Source organism: Adelges cooleyi, unplaced genomic scaffold, assembly GCF_023614345.1.
Source record: "Adelges cooleyi isolate 19-005CV unplaced genomic scaffold, UGA_ACOO_1.1 ACOO_flye_CR_arks_rails_tigmint_CR_PRNA_376, whole genome shotgun sequence".
Lineage (NCBI taxonomy): Eukaryota > Metazoa > Arthropoda > Insecta > Hemiptera > Adelgidae > Adelges > Adelges cooleyi.
In genome coordinates, this window is record NW_026096053.1 from 7244046 (window position 1) to 7261120 (window position 17075).

The 17075-nt window shown below is 28.6% G+C and overlaps 2 protein-coding genes across 6 annotated transcripts; both read right to left on the minus strand.

Annotated features, from left to right (window-relative positions):
• Positions 1-16: 16 nt before the first annotated feature.
• On the minus strand, positions 17-8782 carry LOC126840408 (uncharacterized). The gene is made up of 8 exons (XM_050576112.1): positions 8535-8782; positions 3038-6838; positions 2843-2960; positions 1997-2076; positions 1283-1546; positions 971-1193; positions 691-902; positions 17-632 (listed from the first exon to the last, which is right to left on the minus strand). The coding sequence occupies exons 2-8, from the start codon at positions 6810-6812 to the stop codon at positions 214-216; spliced, it is 5091 nt and encodes a 1696-aa protein (XP_050432069.1). The 5' UTR covers positions 6813-6838; positions 8535-8782; the 3' UTR covers positions 17-213.
• A 1309-nt stretch (positions 8783-10091) lies between these two features.
• Positions 10092-16549, minus strand: LOC126840421 (pyridoxal kinase-like). 5 transcript variants are annotated; one of them, XR_007686064.1, is made up of 9 exons: positions 14024-14381; positions 13087-13178; positions 12674-12773; positions 12272-12415; positions 11781-11901; positions 11565-11710; positions 10952-11216; positions 10777-10884; positions 10558-10680 (listed from the first exon to the last, which is right to left on the minus strand). XR_007686064.1 is itself a non-coding variant. In XM_050576139.1 (8 exons), exons 2-8 carry the CDS (start codon positions 13171-13173, stop codon positions 10627-10629), a joined length of 804 nt encoding a protein of 267 aa, XP_050432096.1. In that variant the 5' UTR covers positions 13174-13178; positions 14024-14381; the 3' UTR covers positions 10092-10626. The 5 variants fall into 5 exon arrangements, 4 of the variants coding, with proteins under 4 accessions (XP_050432096.1, XP_050432097.1, XP_050432095.1 ...); XM_050576139.1 differs by lacking the exon at positions 10777-10884 and having other exon boundaries at positions 10092-10680; positions 11065-11216; XM_050576138.1 differs by lacking the exons at positions 10777-10884; positions 14024-14381 and adding an exon at positions 16437-16549 and having other exon boundaries at positions 10096-10680; positions 11043-11216.
• Positions 16550-17075: the final 526 nt, after the last annotated feature.

The window sequence follows — 17075 nt, forward strand, 5'->3', positions numbered from 1 at the left end:
TATAACAAGTAACTACTGGGAATAATAGTTGTATTGTTTATTCAATTTTATAATATAGTGATAATGTAACATTTCACTCGTCTTTTAAATTTTTAACCGTCTGTAATTATATTAATTTAAAAGTGTATAAAGCTTGTGTTATACAATTACAGAGAGCATAAAAAACTTCATAAGATGAAATTGTCGTTGTGATAGTCATTGTATTTTCGAACTCTAAGCATAATAAAATTGAACTCCGTTAGACATTATTTCTTTGGTCTTGCTGCATAAATGACAAAATATGTTTAACTTTTTCAGTGATATAGTTTTTGTTATATTATGAAATAAATCAAAAGGATCCTGTACTGCAAGGCCTTCTCCGAAAAAGTTGCCACGTATTTCATTACATCGTTGTGTAGGATCGCCAGTTTTCTTTTTATGAAAGCCCAGTATGTCTTTGGCGTTCATTGGAATATTAAAGAACATATCTTTAGGTATAGTTTCGCCAATTGCAGGACATAAAACTAACTTTTTAAGAGTGATTGGATTTGAATAATAAGAAAAAAAACCATTTAACAACTCCCAAGGAGGAATTTCAGGTACCTTCCATATTTGCTTGGCCATTTCGGGTGTACAAAATGTGCAATCCCAATCTATAACATATACTGTTGTTAAAAACACTACCAACATAGATTTTTTAATTTGACAAACCTTCAATAAACATGATGTCCGAAACAGTAGCGTAATCTCTGAGATATTTCAATGGCGGCACTACATTAATGGTCATTAAATAAAACAGAACTAGCCAGGCTAATGCATAGCTAGTGAACATGCCTTGATTTTTGAGATTGTTTTGTAATGCCCAACGTTTAACAACAGCACAAACAACCCAGTGGACACGTTTATCCAACATAAGATACAATCTATTTAAAAGTACACAACATATTAATAAAATTAAAATGTCAAATGTCAATTAATGTGCTTTACTAACCTGACTAGTTTAGTATTGTGAGTACTAAGTCCACTCTTAAAAGATAAGTCGCAATGCAAACCTGATGGGACATGCAAAAATTTAACAATTGGTACTCGAGCTGCACATATTGTCTGTATATGTCTGAATTCTTTGGTTTGGGATCGAAATACTTTGCCAAAATATCGAACGAGGTCTTCTTGGGTAGCTGGGTCATTACTCAATAAACCGGTAAAAGTGTTTCCTAAAAAAATTGAATTTTTAAACATAAGGCCACAATACAGGAAATAAATATATTTTTTTTATAAGTTTTGTGTTATAATCAATAGTTACCAATATCGAAGTACAAATCAACATCACTATCCCTGAGTGCTAGACCGGACATACGCGACCCAAAAGCGTAAGTTTTTCCATAAAGGAAGGTAGGACCAGCACAACGATGTATCGAATTTATTAATAAGATTAATTTGTTGGGTATACTGGGATTAGTTATTTCATATGTGATCTCATCTAGTTGGGCTTCAATTAACTTCATGATAACAATTTTGTTTCCAAATTCATATTCTGTTAGTTTATTCAGATCTGGCATTAACTCTTCTATAAACAAATAAAATAAAATGTTAGCATTATAATTATTTTATTGTTGAAGTCATATCTTTAAAAAAAAAAAAATTATTTTTTGCTTTATATAGTTTATAAACCAAATATAATTGGTGGATAAGAAAAATTCAAAAAAATGTTTAATCCTAACAACTTTGTTGAGGTAATGAATCGTTAAAAAAAATGTTTAACCGACAAAAAAAAAAAATCCGATATAATAACATGACTAAGAATGAAATAGGATTTTTCTTAGTTATGGTTTACCAAGTACGGTTTAATGTATCTTTTTAAAGTCTAAAGATGACTAAACCGTTAGATAAGTTTTTTATTTGTTTTGATCCAATATATCTATTACACCTATACTTGAAATATCGATGTTTTATTGTTAAGGGATACATAGATATAGTTGTGTTTTATAATAATAATAAATATTATGTTGAAATATACCATCATCTAGAACATTGATTGTGAATTGATGTTTTTTTTCTAAATTTTCTTTCTCCTCTAACACACGGCTAATGGAAGAACTGAAAGAATATTAAACAAATTATTATTATTATTTGTATTTTTTTAAATTAAATTAACATTGAATGGACATAATAATTTGAACTATTTAAACAGTATTCAAATAAATTCTAGCCCTCAATTTTTCTATCGACTAAGATTTTGTTTAATCATAAATAATTAAAACAAAAATGCTAAAAGTTTATGTTTTAGTACATAAAGTACTCAAAACTTAGAAGTACTAATGTACCACTGGTACAGGTGAATATCACTGCATTGCATTACAGTTGATTAAAATTTCAAACAATTGTTTTTAATTAAAAAGGCGTTAAAATCTCTAAAATATTCAGAATATTGAAAAAACTATTATCATCATCAAGTAGCTTAACGCTGTCATCATGAGATGGTTTCTTGAAGAATTCGCTTCCAGGACGGGTCATCAAACCGTCGCCCGAGAGGGGGATGGCGGTTCGTTTTCACCGGACGATTGCTCGCCCAGCAAACGGAGCGCCTGTGACCGAGTGTCAAACAGGCGACAGTGAGCGCTAACACACTGCCGCCTTACCCACTCAGCCACCCCTCCTCATTGAAAAAAAAAAAAAAACTATCAGAACATAATATTTTAAAAAAGAAATTTGAGTTTGGATAATTGCATTCTCAAGCTATTTTATAATTTAAAATGTGACACACCCCTAATTGAAAAAAAATAAAATTTTCTAGTTTGACTTGTAAATAATAAATTATTTCAATCAATACACATTGTATATGATTTTCCTTTTAATTACTTACAGCCTCCGGAAAAATATCTTAATAGTATTGTTGTTTGAGAAGATTCCAAAATAGCCAAACGGCTGAAAGACTTTCTTAAGGTCTACCCAATTATTTTTTTTATGTTCTGGTTTAGCCCCTAGAACAAAAAAATATGTTTTTCTCAGATTTACACATATGAAATTAGATTTTCATAAACGCTATAATATACTGTACCTTTAATTTCAATATAGATTCTTCGATTCCTCGTATCTTCATTTTCTTCTTTTTTCGTATTAAATTGTTGTTTTTCTTCTTTATTTTTAGTGTCATTTATAGATTTATTATTTACAAGTTTAACAGCGGTTCTCGTAGTTTCCATCTTATTACTTTCTAATTTTTGGAATTCAACCATTAATTTATGTTCTATAGTAATAACATGGTGTTCTAAATTATTATCCGGTCCAAAAATGTATAAACGGCATACATCGCATAATACGTTATGTATGTTTGATACAGTATTAGAATGTTCAGATTTCTTATGATTATCCCATTGAATTTCTTCTCCAGTAATAAAATCACAAAGTGCACAAAAGTAAACTATTTGTGTTTTATTTATATTTTTCTTATTACTCATTTCGTACATCATTTTGGATCTCATTTTAAAATAAATACTGAAATTTGACGTATTTGATTGAATAGAGAGTTCATTCATCATTTTTGAAATTAAGAGTAGTGTATTTTGCTCGTTAGTTGAAATTTCTTTTGTTTTATTACTTGTTGCTACTTCATTATTTGACTGTTTTGATGAAATATCAGTTTTGTTGAAACTTAATTTATACTGCCTTAATTTCGAATGAAATTGATTTTTATAGTGTTCAAATATTTGGGTTCTTTGGCCAAACATAAGTGTTTTACAAATTTTACAACGATGATCCAAGTTTGGACCTTTTGAATGATTAATATGATTTTTACTACATATATGTATTTTCCATTGGCCTAATGTATTACACAAATAGTTACAGAGAAAACAAAAAAAACCGATGTTTAAGGTTTCCTCATACAATTTTTGATTAATGACATAAGTAAGCAAATGGAAATCCAACGCCGTGTGTTTTGGAATATTCTCCTCAGTTTCATTTGATTCATGGCTTAAGCTCAGCACAATATGTTCAACTGTTAACTTGTGGGTGTGAAACATTGCAACTGAACAACTGAATTCAATTTTACAACTAGTACAATAAAACAATTCAGTACTGTCTAAGGCTACCGATATATGACTATTTGCATTAAAATGAACTTGATTTTTTTCGACTTTAAAATATTTCTTGCAAGGTTCACAAAAGTATAAAACATCAAAATTTTCATTCTTGATATCAGTTCTCTTGGAAAATAATTCGGATATAAATGTTGATTCTAGTGGCATTTTTCCCAAATCCAGGTTATGTTCATTTTTCAAATGTTGAAATATCTGTCGTTCCTTTCCATACAGAAGTGAACAGCAATGTTTACAAAAAATCGAATTCAAACCAGTATTGTCTTTATTACCATGTGAAATAGCATGTGATTTCCATTCGTCATAAACATTGCAGTTATAAGAGCAATTAAAACAAACATATTTTTTAGTCATGGTTTTATCAAATTTTTCCGCAAATGTTTTATTACAAAATAACACGTGACTAATGAGATCGTTATCATCTATATTGATTAATATGTTACAAACTAAACATTTAGCTTTATTTTGATCTTCAATGTACGAAAACCAATTCAAAAACGATTTAAAAAATAACGGAATTTTTGTTTTTATCATCATTTCTAAATACTTATATTCTGTAGATTTCTTTGAATCAATGCTTGTATTTAGATTAGATGACAACAGAGATGAAATTTTAGGTTCAGACAATTTAGCCGAAGCTAAATACTTCAACATAATATGCTCGCTTGATAATAAATGTTGATTATACAGTTTATTTCCTTCAACACACAATAAATGTATGCGGCAAGTGTCACATGTTACACGGTGTAACCTCGTTTTATGACTTTTACTCATGTGATCTGAACCAGAAGTTACTTGTGCGTGGGTTGCACATAGTTCACAATAGTACAATTCTTTGCAGTTTAAATTATCACCAATACGTTGAAAATTGTGAGCTTTAAAATTGGAAAACTTGACTTCATGTGTATTTGGATGAAGTTTTTGATGTTCTGTAACAAAATGTTCACTGCCAAAACAATGTTTAGCACAAGAGTCACAAGTATAAGATACTAAATTATTAAATGTTTGACATTTTAGAATATGATTAGGCGTAATCAGATGATTTGTCCACTTAATAAAATCTGAAATATCTTCGTGACAAACAGCGCAATAAAACTGATTAATTTTCGTTAAGTTTTGGTCAGTTGTATCTTGTTTCAACATGCATTTTGATAAATGAATAACTAAAGATTTTTCATCCAGACTGATATTAGACTTGCAAGCATTACATATTGCTTTATATGAATCCACCGAAAATTTGTTTAAAATTAATTTGGGTAATTTTAAATTACAAATACTGTGTGGTGTCGATTTTGAAGTAGTTGTTGTTCTTAAGTGTTGTAGCACAATATGTTCACCTGACAGAAGATGTTTATCATATACTTCTTGACTACATTGAAACTCTATTAAGCAAGACTTGCATTCGAAAACTTTAGTTCTTTTGTTACGATGTTTGTAAGGTAAACAGTTCAATTTATTATCAGAAAATGTTTTGCACGGTCCACAAAATTTCCACAACTTTGAATTTCCTGGATTAATGTTAATATATTGAAAAAATATTAAGCTTATTAATTTGAAAATACATGGTAGAGATGACTTATCGTTATGGACAGTTTGACAATGTTCTAAAATTTGATCTTTCGGTCCATAAAACATAGCTTTGCAACCGCCACAGTTGTATGAGAAAATATATTTACCATTTTTACACTTCTCAATATGAGCAGGAGTAATAATGTGTGTTTTCCAGTTTGATGGAGATTTAAAGTTTGTTTCACAAATTAGACAAAAAAAAGCATTAATACCATATGACGACTGGATTTGTTGTTTATTACAACTGGTCACATGTTGATCAAGTAATGATTTTTCAAGACGTATTATACAGTGACAAAGTGTGCAGCGAACATTTTTATTATCTCCGCAATTCGAAAACTGCTTAAAATTTGTTATTTGCAATTCTTTTTGCTTTTTGTCAATGTTTTCTAAACTTGGTGAATTTAAACATGTAAGAGCGGCTGGATTAGAAATTTCTTCAGATTTTTCAATCACTCTAATATCAATCTCAGATTTTACATTTTTTTCAATCAAAAGTGAATTTGCACTGATAGTAATACATGGAGTCACATCATTGGAATTTAAATTATTTTCTGAATGCAAAGTAAAAGCAGTTTGATTTGAAGTTTCTTCAAATTTTTCAATAAAGTTCATTTTGGATTCAATCTCAGATTTCGCATTATTTTCGATCAAAACTGAATTTGAACTGATAGTATTACATGGAGTCACATTATTGGAATTGAAATTATTTTCTGAATGCAAATTTGCAAGAGAGGTTTGATTTGAAGTTTCTTTAGATTTTACAATAACGTTTATTTTGGATTCAATCTCAGATTTTGCATTTTTTTTCAAAACTGAATTTGAACTGATAGTATTACATGGTGTCACCTTATTGGAATTTAAATTAATTTTAGAAGCATTGTCATCTAGCACAGAATTTGAATACATTGTAGAAATGCAAGTCAGATTTTCAATATTATTATCAACACTTAAAATTGGAGTAGAGCTTGATTTTGAAATAGCTACAGTGGCATTCTCATTATTTGATATAAATGTACTTGCGTTTATTTCAGGGATATTTTTAATGTTCAAGTTATTTTTTTGAGAATCAATAAATTTGTCACTCAAATATAATTTTTGCTTCTTTTCATCACTTTCCGTATTTTTGTTGTTTTTAATAATGTTCTCTTCAGTTTTATTTTCCATATTTTTATTATTGAGTAACACTACAACTACAAACAGAAAATAATAACAAATTAAAATTTCTAAAATTACTATTGAAAAATAAATTATAATTTAAAAACATGTGTGAATGATAATTTTGCCCTCAAATTAATTGTACGTGAACAAAAAAACGTCTATCTTACATCAATATTACGTCAGTACTTTTTATCCATTATAACAATCAATCTACTAATGTGATAGGAATCTCAAACAAATATAAATGTGTCATAAAGTTCACTGTAGATCGATTTTTATACTTCTTTTTAATTTTAAATTATTACGCTTTCCAAAATTAAAAATTTTAAAAAGTTATAAAAAACTGATCTAAAGTAAACTTTATAAGAAGTTTAAACTCGTTTGCAAATTATTAATCACATCATTAGATTAATCAACAAAATAAACATAAAAGAAATATAAGTTTCTATGTTGCGCTTAAGATAGGCAATAACTAGAATAATCCTATCTAATCCTCTTAGTATTAGACAGTTATACATAATACCAGCTAATAAAGAATAGTTGTTTTACATATAAAAACAATGAAACAAAAGCCATAGGCGGGACAAAAAACCATTCAAAAACCTCATTCAATTTTTTACCAAAAAGATTATATTTTGTATTTTTACATTCAGTATGTGTTCCAATTTAATTATGAAATACTACATATGCAATATGTCCTTTTCCGTTTAAACCACTAAAAATTATTCTGTCAGTGAAGTTTAAGATCACTTATTGACACATCTCTTCAACAATTTTATCAATTACACGCTGACTTTCTTGTTTAAATTCCTGAAAAGATGAATTTTGTTGACGTAAACAAGAGATATCACATAACTTTCAGAGAAAATAATCCCATGGTGTGAGATCACATGATCTTGCAGGCCATGGCTGGTCGGTTAGGTTAAGTTGGGACACCCAAGAGCTTTGCGCTCTGTGAAAAATTCTTACAACGCGTCATTTTTATTTGTGGCGACCAACCATTGCCAGCAAGATCATGCGATCTTGCACAATGTGATTATTTTCTCTGGGGGTGTAAGAAATATCTTGTTTACGTCAACAAACCTCGACTCGATCTGATCAGTAACTTAGACAAAAATTTTGGAGTGTAATTGATGAAATGTGTCTAAACGTGATCGCGAACTTTACCGACAGTATTAATTTGTGTAGACTAAATGGAGGAGGACAAATTGAAGATGTAATATTTGATTATTAAATAGCTCAGAATGATATAAAAACAAATGCATAAACCTTATTCACAAAATTATAATTGTTTTTAAATCTTAGTTGTGAATACTTGAACTAAATAAACAATAGGTTCTGTCATATGTAATGTCCGGCTAGCTCAGTCAACATGACCTAGAGTTAAGTTTATAACTATCCCGCACTCCTAACTTGTTATCATCGAGTCAAAAAACGCGATAAACTCTACACACGACAGTCGGATATAAACAGGAGAGTGCAACAGACATCGTATTTTGAGCAGCTTTAAATAATAAGAATATTTTTAATTTTAACTGTGTTGACTATTTTGTTCTGTTCTGTCATTCATCGTATGGCCTACATTTTATTGCTTAATATTCTAACATACATTTTACTTCTTACTAACACTATAAGTCCTATTTCAGTTCAAACATACAAAACCTGATTATTATTTAGGTTCTAAATTAATTTAAAGATGTTTTGTAAAAAAACAATATTAAAACTTACGTATTCACTTGTTGCTCATAAGTTTAGGCGAATCTTGATACTTCGTTACTTCATTACTACTATGGACGGTCTGTCAGAAAAAACTTGAATATTTTCACTAGCAGTTTCAAAACATTATCGTACAATGTAGAAGTTCTACATAACTATTAACTTTATTTAGCTGTATTAGAAAAAAATGAAAAATCGCTAAACTAATGCTCATGGCTCGGGGTACACAGATAATTATAACAAGAAGTAAAAACTAAAAGGAACCAAAGATTTCCTAATCATGACGTTGTGTACGCGTACTGCGTTATCATATCAAGAAACATGCCAGACCGCGGTATAGTGAAAAACAGAATTTTGGTCATAGACTTGATAATTTAATACTATGTTATGGTTTGGTAGAACAAAATCAATAGGTATCACAAATTTGTGAACCGCATGCGGCATGCCCGTCTTCATACCCCCTCCCGTCTGATTCTCCGAAAAATCAAACTATAGGAACAATTATTTAGGTGAGCTGCGCAAACCGAACCAAAATAAGAAAGTCGTGGTCATACCTCTTTATATTTTATTTGGTCGTGGTTTGGTAGCGGAAATAACGAAATATTATTATAGTAAAATATTAAATTGTAATTTGTAAAATGTCTACTGTGAACTGAATAATGCCTAATGAGTTAATACAATATGTGTGTCCGCTATTCCTACCTATTGGCTTATTGCTTAGTGTGTTTACATGCTAATGAGTAATGGGGCTTTTATATAGATAGAATATTCCACTATAGTATTGTAATCATGACAAAACTAGCTAATTATATCATGATTTATTTTAATTTTATTAATTGTTTCAACCTCTAAAAACCTATGTAGTTTCAGATTAATCAAAAATAACATTTATGACACGAATGACAAGTTTGATTAAAATTCTAAAGAAATTGAGTCATAGTAAAATAATTTAAAGTTCTGAAAGGAAGACTAATGCCTAATGGAGGAATAAAAAAATTAACCATACATCTACAATTTATTCTCGATTCTAGACTAGTCATAGAAAAGATTAAATTTGAAAATGTGTAAGCCTTTTGAAACGAGCTTTTGAAAAGTTTGAGATAAATGATCTCTTTATTTCGATAACGAGTAATAATTTTAAAATGTATATTATTTATAGCATTCCCTACTGTTATAATAAACTAATATACTTTATACATTATTTCAAAGAAATGTGTGTTGGAACACTTTTTGAAATATGTAAAAAAAATGTCAGAACAACAATTGATTTTAGACAATAAAAAAAACAAATTTTTTTAAGAGTAAAAGGTGAATTGTTTCATCAATTGTTAAGACATTGTTAGCTTGCGGTTAACTAATATAGAAAAATGAAGGAGGCCGAGTGGTTAAGAGACATTTGTATTTCAGCACAACAGTAGAGGGAGACCAGAGACCATTCTCCTCCATATACCATGTAGCCTATATGGTGCCCCAAATAGATATAATCCACACAAGAAAAACAATTAATGTTATATTAATTCAGACTAGTACATATTATTTTCAGTTCTACTACATAGATCATAAACAATACTACAATTATAATTTATCCTTCAAAAATAATTGTTGTAATTAGCACACAAAATGCATGTATAAATTATAAATAAATTACAAATTTTTATTAACTCAACCTATATAGGTATATAGGTGTCTTGGAAGACTTGAAGTTTGGTACATCTGGTATTACTTATCAGATTAAACTGCAATATAATATAATACTAAATTAATAACTCAACAACTAAAAATCATTTAAAAACTATTATTATTATAATACATGGTTAACATACTATAAGGAATTAAGTAATTTCAGTAAGATAACTTAATAGTATGGTAAAAAAAAGAGATAACATAAATAATTATAAAAACTGTTATCTTGGTAACATATAAATTTGTATATTAACTACAGCTAGTTCTTTACAGTATATAATATTAATAAATTATATTTTTCAATGAAATAAACAATTAATGCTACATAATAGTAACTATACAAATAAGTAAAGCTATTTTACATAATCTGTTTTTCCAAATATTGTGATAGTAGGGTTTCGTATATCATCAATACTTTGAATTAATTTGAGTTCTTTGTTAAATGTTGGAGTTTTGGGATTGGCTTGCTTAATATCTGCATTACAAATAATAATCAAAATATCAGCTTAATAATTTTCAATTACAAATTACACACAAAATATAGATGGCGATGTGCAAAGCAAAAAGAGACCTTTTGTTGGAATTTTCCAAAATTTAGTTAGTGGTACTTTCTGAATCTTGATTGAATTAAATTTTGAACAATTTGAGATCTGGTACATCTTTGTGGGTAAAAATATTACTATAAAACAAATATTAATTAATTTTTTTATAAATTAATGCATTTTGAAGTTTGCAAATAGGAATACATTGTGTATCTTTTTGCGTTTTTATCAAAATTGACTTTGCCGACAACAGGTCTCTTTTAGCTTTCCGCATCACATTTTGTTTTTTCCATACAATTCAAAGTTCGTTTCAATACTGCCTGAATAGTTGCAACCGTTTTTTCCATTGACTCCTTTAAGTTATTTTTATTTAAGGTCATCCATAACAATATTAATGAAGCAAACAAATCGCCTGTACCAATAAAAGAATGGTCAATGTAAGGTATATTTATTTCCACATACTCTTTGCCTAAAAAAAAAACAGTTATTAAAGCATTCATAGATCACTCATACAAATTTTAACAAATTTGAAAAAGGTACCAAAAGTTTGTCAACTATAAAATTAGTAAAGTATAAAAAATAGTATAATATACTGCCTAGTGGGCAATCTAACACTAGTGGGCATTCATCTTATCTACTTATATGTGTTTCTGAGGGGCCACCAAGTTCGCCAGGTCAAGTTACGGCACTGATGAAGGATAAAACATACCACTAAATTAGGTTAGGTTATGCAAATAAATGATTTTCATCTAACTATTTATTACAACAATTATTTTAGAACACTAGGGCCTTAATCATAATATTTGAACATACTTACTATTAATATATTTTCCAATACATTTCAAATGAGTGTCTTCAATATTAGACGAAGAAACCACAACTGTTTTACAGCCCAGACTTTGTAGTATTCTTATAGCTTCATAGATGTCATCAGTACAAGTTATAGTTTTACCAGTTAATAGTCTATTGTTATAAATAAAATGCAATTATTAAACAATAATCTCAAAGTACAATGTTAATAAAATTGATTTACTCTAATTCATATTCATTGGGTGTGATTATATCTGTTAAAGTGATTATTTCCTTCCTATAAATATCTAACATTTCTTTTGGAACATACATTTCTTTATTATCGCCCATTACTGGATCACAAACTAAAACAAATACGTGAAAGATGTTATAGCAGTCATAAATTAAAAGATTAAGTTTAGTTCAGAAGCCATAAAAAAGTGGCAAAAAATATAACAAAGTTTAAACATTTATTTATATTATGTTTTAAATATTAATTATTTTCAGGAATGGATTTGTGTAAAAAGGCTTTAGGACTTAATTAGGTTATCTGGAAATAGTTGATCTCACGAGCTCATAAGGCCTAAACCATTGACGGCTCATAATAAGATTACCCTCCAATGTTCTGGCCCAGTATGCCACATTAATCACCCAGTATCTTGCCATAATATATAATTTCCAAATCAACATCTACGTCATATAATTAATAATAAATAAGTAAGCTTAAAAAGTTACCGTATATTAAATTTGGATTCTTTTTTTTCAAAATTATATAAACTTCGGCAATTTTTTGCAAAAAATTTGGACATCCTATATATCCTGTCAGTAAATGAGAGTAATAATGTAAATCATTTTCAACAAGTCCAGCTATCAATTCCACTATACAAAAATATATCAAAAACAATTTTAGAGCATTATTATAACACAAATATTATTAGGGAAGGACATTTTATAACACACAGTTTAGGCAACTAATTATTAAAAATGGCAGCGGTTAATGTGCATTCCAATATGGTATCAATCTTTAACTTTAAGTATACCTTCTTCCTCAATATACATCTCTTGAATGCACATCAGCCGCTGTTACTTTTATGACGACTTAATTGTATACTATAATAGTAATGGTGATGATCATACTTAAGTTTGTTTCATTCAAAACTTGCCCATGAAATGTTTTGTAGCCAGTGTGATTCGACAGCTGAACAGAATTGATAGCATCAACTTCAAATCCCATTACCTGGAAAATAATAAGATATCATTAATATGGTAAACAACTAAAAACAATTAATAAATATTTAAACATTTAAAAATGAATGCAATTATCTTGAATAATATACTATACTAGAAAAAACTTGAGCAACTTATGGTTGTATATAATAAAATAATATTTAAAGCACCCTTAACCATAAAATAATACACTCTCCGTTTACGTTGTGTATACTCTCCGCGTATACAACGTATTTCGGCAACAATGTTGTCATCTTCAGCGCTAACGGCAGACTGAGTCCTTAGTCTTAATGTTTTAAATATTTTTAATAATAGTATTATACCTGTAAAGGAAATACAGCACTTTTGTTTCCCACATATCCACTGACCACATGACTCTGTATGGATAAAACTCTTTTTGTTGATTTCATATTGACTACAAAAAAAAAAAAATTGATATACATATTTTATGTAACATTAAATACGTTTGTAGTTAATAAAATGTTTGTTTTTTTAATAGAAATTGTAGGCTAAATGGGAGCATAAAATATTAAATGAACTGAATAGTATATAGTTTAATTAATACACATAGTAATTTAATTAAAGTGATCCAACATCTTACAGGGTTCAATTAGAAAATCAAATTTTCTTTTCATAGTGTTGTTATACAATATGATTTCAATTTTTAACGCCCAAATTAATTATTTTTATATCAAATTTTAAAACATAAATACTTTATTAACGTTTAAATTAAAAATATTATACTACAAATTTTAACTGGACCATAAACAGTTTTGGATAATTATTTTTGAAGTTATTAAATTTTAAAAGAAAGGATGGGAGAGGAAGAGCTCACAAATAAAAATAATACTACTCTCAACCTAAACTCTAAACATAATTTATAAAATATTCTTAATTTAAATACTAAATAGTAATACAACGTATACACTACCATTGAAGTTTCAAAAGTTTATATAAATATAATTATTCTAAAAGGGGATTAAAAACATGAAAGTTTGTGATCATATTGTATAAAACCACTTTTGCAAAAGAAAAAATTCAAGAACTGATTTAACTCTTATTAAATAATGAGTGGATCACTTCAAAAATATCACCTTCAAAAACAACAATAAATTGATAATATTATTGAACTTAATAAATTTATTGACATGCATAAACGAAAACTAGTTACTCTATTTTTGCGTAAATCATTTACTAATTTTAACATTTACACCCTTAAATGAGATAAAAAATATTTAGAAAATTATTCGATACACCTACCTTCCAGAAAAATGAAAGTTAGGCTAGCCAAATATAATTATGGTTTAAAAGAAATAGTTTTTTATATTCGATACACAACTATCAAAGTAATTTAAAACAATTAATTTAATTATTTCTAATCATAATTTCTAAGAATCAACTGAACTGTAAAATATGAATTATAAGCTAATAACTATAATAAATATACAGGAATAATCGATAATGTTTTAGTCATATTATGTTTGTCATTGCACGGCGCATCCTGGGACATGGGTGTCGGCAGTCGAGTGTAGACACTAGACAGTCCAGTACCGACTACTAATAGGATACTTATCACTGAACAGCTGTAATCAGTTGTTATAAAAGTTAGATAATTGCTATGGAGGAAATATGATAACGACCTACACAGAAAATTAGGTATCACACCTACCACTACTGAACTCAATATAATATGGGACGCGTATTCAGATTGAATAACTAAAGTAGATTAAAAAATTAATCTAAAAATAACGTTTTTATGCGCCTTAAAAATGATAAAATAACCCTCCGGGGTCTTGATAACCATATAGGACAGGTGAACTAGAAAAACGTGGGGCGCATTTTTCTAATTAGATATTATAACCTAAGCATTCATGCTAATGCATTAAGTTGTCTCTCATAATGCTGTCTCTCTAACCGAACGGATCAGAAAGTGAATTTTTTTGTTAGCTATCTACTTGCTTAACATTTAAAGTAATGTGGTGCTCAATTTTTCACGGCATGCCATTAAGTATTATTTATTTAGAAGAGAAAAGATAATTGTGCACGAATTATGAGTTAAGGTAGTTAATAATGAGAAAAGAATGTTATTATATATTCAGACGTGTGAAATAGTAAAGATGCGCTCCACGTTTTTCTAGTTCACCTGTCCTATTTGGTTATCAAGACCCCGGAGGGTTATTTTATCATTTTTAAGGCGCATAAAAACGTTATTTTTAGATTAATTTTTTAATCTACTTTAGTTATTTTGTTGTTTTTCGTTTTCGTATGTACGTATCTATACATTTAAATGTACAATGTTATTGCTGCATGGTCAGAAGGATTATCATAAGAATTAGTAATCAATTTAAAAGCTTATAATTTTAGATTTATTACAGTATAAATTATCATAAAAGTTGTAAGAAAATGCAAAAAAGTATAATGATGGTTTGAACCTGGTACGACAAACAAGATTGTGAGTTCATAAAAACGTTATATAAATGACTCCACCCGGGAGGCAGCCATTTTGTGTACATTTTTATAGAAAGTAAAAATTATACGTCATTTTTCCGTGATATGTCTTAAAATGTTAGGTTAGGTGATGATCATTTTATCTATTCTGTGATAACACCGTCATATAACATATATATATATATATAATAAATCATAAAAAAAACAATAAATATCATGGATAAAACCATGACAAAATAGATAGGTATGATGTCAACTGTCGTGATACGCAGTATCAGCCATCTTGCTTTTCTCTAAACGTTATCAGGCGGTAGTAATCAATATTCATGCTATCACTTACATGTGTTCCGTGGGATGACATTATGTTAAAATAATTTATGTTTAATTCAAATTATAAATCTAATAGTTATTCCAATAATTTTTCCTAATAGACAAAAAACATTTCTTATAGAGTTATGTCTTTAATATCACACATTGTGTAGTTAATGCTCCAATGTATAAAAACTAAGGAATGAGATTATAACAATATACACATTTTATAGATCTTTTCACAATCTAACCCCCGTGGGTTGGGGTTAAGAATAGATATACAGTAACTCCTGCTAATTAAAGGCGCTTAAAAGGACGTAGTGGTAAGACACAATAACTTACTACTACAGCAGCTTGTACATCTCACAAAACGTACTGGCTCATCAACTGTGATGCAAAAAGCAAGAGAGAACTACCTACTGAATTCATTTCCTCAGAACAAGGATAAACTATGTTGGTTGCAGGAAAAGGCTTTTACAAGTAATTGAAAGAAGTCTTTTTTTTGTATCATTTAACCTGTCTATGGATTTAAAATATATACATGAATACATATTTATTATATATTTAATTATATAAAAAACTATGTTTTCAGCAGAGCCAAGCAGTTTAAATACTTAGGGTTAGTACTAACTAATAAGAATGATTTATAGATAAGGAAATTTCATATAAAATATGGTGTTCTACTATAAGTCTTGACTAAAACAATTATTAAATAAAAAAAAAAAATGATAAAAAATGTAATTTAAGTACCTTACTTCTCTATTAATACAAATTACATAACCTAAATTGTAGTTATAGTAAAATGATTATCGGCCCCCGTCCTATGTACGACTCAATTTTGTCCAATGTGCAACCTACACTTTTTTATGAACACTTAGACTTGGACCGGTGCCTGAGTATCTTATTAATATCATACCTCAATGGTATTGAATTTGGCTCTCCTTGATTTTTGAGGTGAATAGCCTGCTAATTTGTGTACTAAAGTTTTCTCAACAATGTCATTAGCGTTGAAATGTAATGAACATACAAAAGCTACAACAACACCAACTCCTTTTATCTCCTTATAACTCCTTTTAAAACTAAATATTTAATATCTGTTACCTTTATCTACATTTAATAGGTTTATTACTTTGAATTTGCAAAACCCATTTTTTTTTAATTCCTTATTTTTAGGAATTTGTGAAGATTCCTTTGTGAGACCTTTGCGCCTACTGCCACTTCCATCAAAAACACAAAGAGGCATTTCAAATTATATTTAAATAAATCACAGGCGGAGAAAATCTATCGCCATTTCTGCGCACTCGATTTATAAACTCGTATTTTGACATCTTGGTGGGAATTAGAACCTTATCACGCGAGAATAGTATATGTTTATAATAATCACATACATATTATAATAATATATACAGATATATATTATATGCATTAATAACACATAAATCCCACCAGAATGCGGACAGTCGGCTTCAATTTGTATCGCTAGTTACTAGTTAGCAATCTAGTTTATTATATATATCTATGATTGCTTAGCCTTCCATAGACCTTATAGACCTTA